The following is a 3,649-nucleotide window of genomic DNA, read 5'->3' on the forward strand; positions in this document are numbered from 1 at the left end:
CATATGGTAAAAGCCAAAGATTCAAAACAGTAACGTATTCCTTTCGGTGGTAAATGAATGCAGAGATGCAAAGTACAAAAGTAATATTGTAATTGGCAGAGATGATCATTACAACATGAAGCAGATGTGACTTGTCCTTTCCAATAGGAGAAAAGTGCATAAAAATGTGGGGGCAATGTAAACCATAGGGAAGAAATACATGGAGTTAATGAAAATATACAACAATATACAGTCTATGTTCACATGTACGACATAAATCTTCATTCATTCATTTTTCAAGTTATATTTTAATAAATCCAAAAAGTTTGCTGAATTCTAATCAACAAAGTTTAAATCCACATCATTACTTTGCTCCAACTTGATTAAGAGTCACTTTGACAAAAATTACTATGGCCTAAAGTGATAGCGATAGCTGACAGATGCAGAAGTTAACAGTGATTTCATGATCGAATGCACACAAATTATAAGGTTAGACAATGTACAGATGTGGCACAACACAAACTGATCCCTTGTTCTTGCATTTTCCATTTCATGAACCTTAAAATGAAGGCTGTCAGTCAAACTTAGGTATATAGATCCCTATCTCAAATTGTCGACATTTATTTCGTAAAGTGCAATCATACAGTGGCAGATATTGAAAGGAAAAACCAAAGTTGCTCGAGTACGATAAGGGTTACTTTCAGAAGTACAAAGAAGGAAGAATCAAACAAAACTTATATGAATGTGAATAAATAATAGCGTATATTACACTTTGGGCCTCTTTGGCTTCCTGGACAAAAACTTGAAGAATACATCTTCCTTAGTAGTTACTTATGTTCACACTAATAGCTAGCTGGAAAGCTGTTATTTACCTTATGTACAACGTGGCTGAACTTCAATTCCGCCAATCTCATTGTACAGTATAATTTTGATAGTAATCAAAGTTTGTCTTGTTAAAGAGAAAAACCAAAAAAATAATAAATAAACAATCAGACATTGCCCCCACCTGAGCAACCATTCGAGCAATTATTGCCGAGCATTTCTGATGGCAGTCTGCCCCATTTAAATTCTTGCACGAATCAAATATCTTTTCAGCTGCCAAATTTCTTACACTTATTTGCTGTTCTGGAGTCAAGTCAACGTATGGAGGAAGCTGAGGCAATTCCTCACAGGTATCTTCAGATGCAGCTGCATTCGTAACTGATGGAGAATACGGATTGTATTCTATAGAAGACGATGTATCATCCCTCTTTGTTGCCGAGTCATCGACCAAATTAACTGCAACTAAATCATCATCAGCTTTTCCAACAGCAGTAGAAAAGGGATCCAGAGGGGCATCAATCTCTAATATAGAGTCAACTTTCTCAGCTCTATCAGGAGATTTTGATTTGGGGGTTGGTTGATCTGTTCCAATCGGGAATGGAGTTTCAATGATTTTTTCTTCAACTTTTGTTTTAGATATAGAAAATACCGAAGAATTCTCGATTGTCGTAGAAACAGGAACCAAAGCAGATTTTCCCAAAGATATGGAACCATCAACATCAGATGTATTTGAAATTGCCTCTTCCACACTAGAAGCAGAAGATACTCCTCCACGGCGAGGATCAAGGCGGCGGGGATCCTGCATGAGTGAGTAAAATAAACCAATTTATTTAGAGGCAGAGTGGTAGACCTAACACGGACAGAGACATAAATTAATGCATATCCACAGCTGGCTAAATTTACCCTTCTTGGATCGCGTTTAGAGTCAACAGGGAGACTATTGACAGCAGACTCAGCATAAGTTGAACCAGCGGAGGTGGCCAAAGAAAAAGGAGCTTGTGCAGTAGAAACTGAAGTTTGCACAGAACTCAATGGAGCTGATGGTGCCAGAACTTGTCCGTGACTACTTACTTGATGAGTTACAGGTAAGTCCCCATGCCTAGTGGTTGGAGGGGGGGCTTTGGGCAAGTTCTTCATGTTAGTTATGACAATATCAGACAGCAAGTCGGGATGAATATTTGAAATCAGAATTTCAAGTGATTCTGCACCTCGCTCCCCTTCAGCTAGTAAGGCACCAATCATTGCAATCATCTGCTCTGCAGGAGTCGATTCAACATCTAATGTAGGAACATCATGGGATGTCCCATTAGAGATGGCACTCTGTCGAGTACCATCTTTTCGCACTGTGGAAATTGGGTGAAAATCTGGACCTAAGCGAACTTGCTTGGAAACCTCATGGCCATTGGGAAGTTCTTCATCGTCCAGAAGCCTAGGTCTTTTTCTTGTAAGATCCACTGATGCATTATGCTGATTTGATGATTGGTCATCCTTTTTATAAGATATATTAATGTTGAGACAAGAAAAGGGAAGCAGTAAGAGACATATATAGCAATAAAGAATAGTGATCATATCAGCACTTGGCCAACCGTACCTTGCCCAGCAAAGCATCACGTGAAGCTCGATCTGCAGCCTTCACCATTTTGTCCACTTGCCTGATTACCTGATCTGCAGCATCTCCAGCATTCATAGCTCTTAAAGCCTTTAGCAACCTGTCTCTTGACTGAAAACCAAGCTATCAGAGAAAAGTGAAATGGGCATCAGTCATTTTCCATGAATTAAAGTATTTATAGCCATTCTCATTCTTAACAAGAAATTATGAAATTAAAACTTCAAAAGCCCCACAAAAAACAAGCTTCTTCACTGAGGTTTTAAATTCATCCCCCCACCCCACCCACCCACCCAAAACAGATTGATAGAAAAATAAAATTTAAAAAAAAATAAATAAAATAAAAAAATAAAAAAATATCCAACTAGGGACAGAAATAAATGGAGAAAATTGAGATGCTTCGTGGCAGTTTCACTAATTAATTATAGAGGTTCCACAATCAAAAGGAATAAAAACTTTCCTGCCTCATCAAGGCATCTCACTAACATGACAAAAAAAATAAAATGAACTCGAGATTTTTCGCTTGCAAACTCAGCCAAAAGCAAAGTAATTATTAAGCAAAGCCAAAAGCAATTATTGAGCAACATTCTATTCTGAAGTTCCATTGCAAAGCTAGCCAAAAGCAAAGTGCAATAGATTCTTATATAATAATGACATGGTGACTCCGTATTGCAATTCCCAGGTGCACAACAAAGTAAAAATCAACATGAAAAAAACCTAGAGGATTATACATACTTGTGGGAACATGCACGATCGAAATGAAAATATAAACTCTCAAGTGAACTCACCTCTACAAACGCTGGATGCAGACACCTTAGGAATCCCAAAAGTGCAGATCTTATAGAATACTGGATACTGGCAGCATGACGCCCTTTTACCATCTCAAAACTTGGAACAAATTCCAACAGTGCCGATAGAATGATACCATAATGAACTGGTCTTTTCCTTGCTATAGCTGCTAAACTGTCAAGCAGAAGAGCAATTCATTTGAAAGAGGAAGACAGCTTGCAAATATCAAAAGTTGCAGCAATGGAAGGAAGTTTAAGCAAACAATTCAAGAATGGAAAGAAAATACGTAAACAAAATGAATTGCAAAAATTGGAATGTAACTATAGATGACGGAAAAAATCATAAGATCAAAGACCAAGAAAGTCCACCAGTTTCCTAGCTACACAATGTTTAAACAAATTGGAACAGCAAAACCAAGTGTCACAGGCCAAGTAACATATAAATCCAAACAGA

General features: G+C 37.7%; 1 protein-coding gene across 1 annotated transcript; it reads right to left on the reverse strand.

Moving 5' to 3' along the window:
- Positions 1-699: 699 nt before the first annotated feature.
- On the reverse strand, positions 700-3,391 carry LOC111785576. The gene is made up of 4 exons (XM_023665969.1): positions 3,196-3,391; positions 2,393-2,533; positions 1,705-2,289; positions 700-1,600 (listed from the first exon to the last, which is right to left on the reverse strand). The coding sequence occupies exons 1-4, from the start codon at positions 3,286-3,288 to the stop codon at positions 890-892; spliced, it is 1,530 nt and encodes a 509-aa protein (XP_023521737.1). The 5' UTR covers positions 3,289-3,391; the 3' UTR covers positions 700-889.
- Between the last annotated feature and the right edge of the window lie 258 nt (positions 3,392-3,649).

Source organism: Cucurbita pepo, unplaced genomic scaffold, assembly GCF_002806865.2.
Source record: "Cucurbita pepo subsp. pepo cultivar mu-cu-16 unplaced genomic scaffold, ASM280686v2 Cp4.1_scaffold000585, whole genome shotgun sequence".
Classification (NCBI taxonomy): domain Eukaryota; kingdom Viridiplantae; phylum Streptophyta; class Magnoliopsida; order Cucurbitales; family Cucurbitaceae; genus Cucurbita; species Cucurbita pepo.

Excerpts from the sequence above, each read along its gene's own strand:
- LOC111785576 (XM_023665969.1), bottom strand. The coding sequence starts at position 3,288 with ATGGTAAAAGGGCGTCATGCTGCCAGTATCCAGTATTCTATAAGATCT. Across the intron at positions 2,290-2,392 it reads GTGATGCTTTGCTGGGCAAG|GATGACCAATCATCAAATCA; the intron begins GTACGGTTGGCC and ends TCTTATAAAAAG. Across the intron at positions 1,601-1,704 it reads CTAAACGCGATCCAAGAAGG|GATCCCCGCCGCCTTGATCC; the intron begins GTAAATTTAGCC and ends TCACTCATGCAG.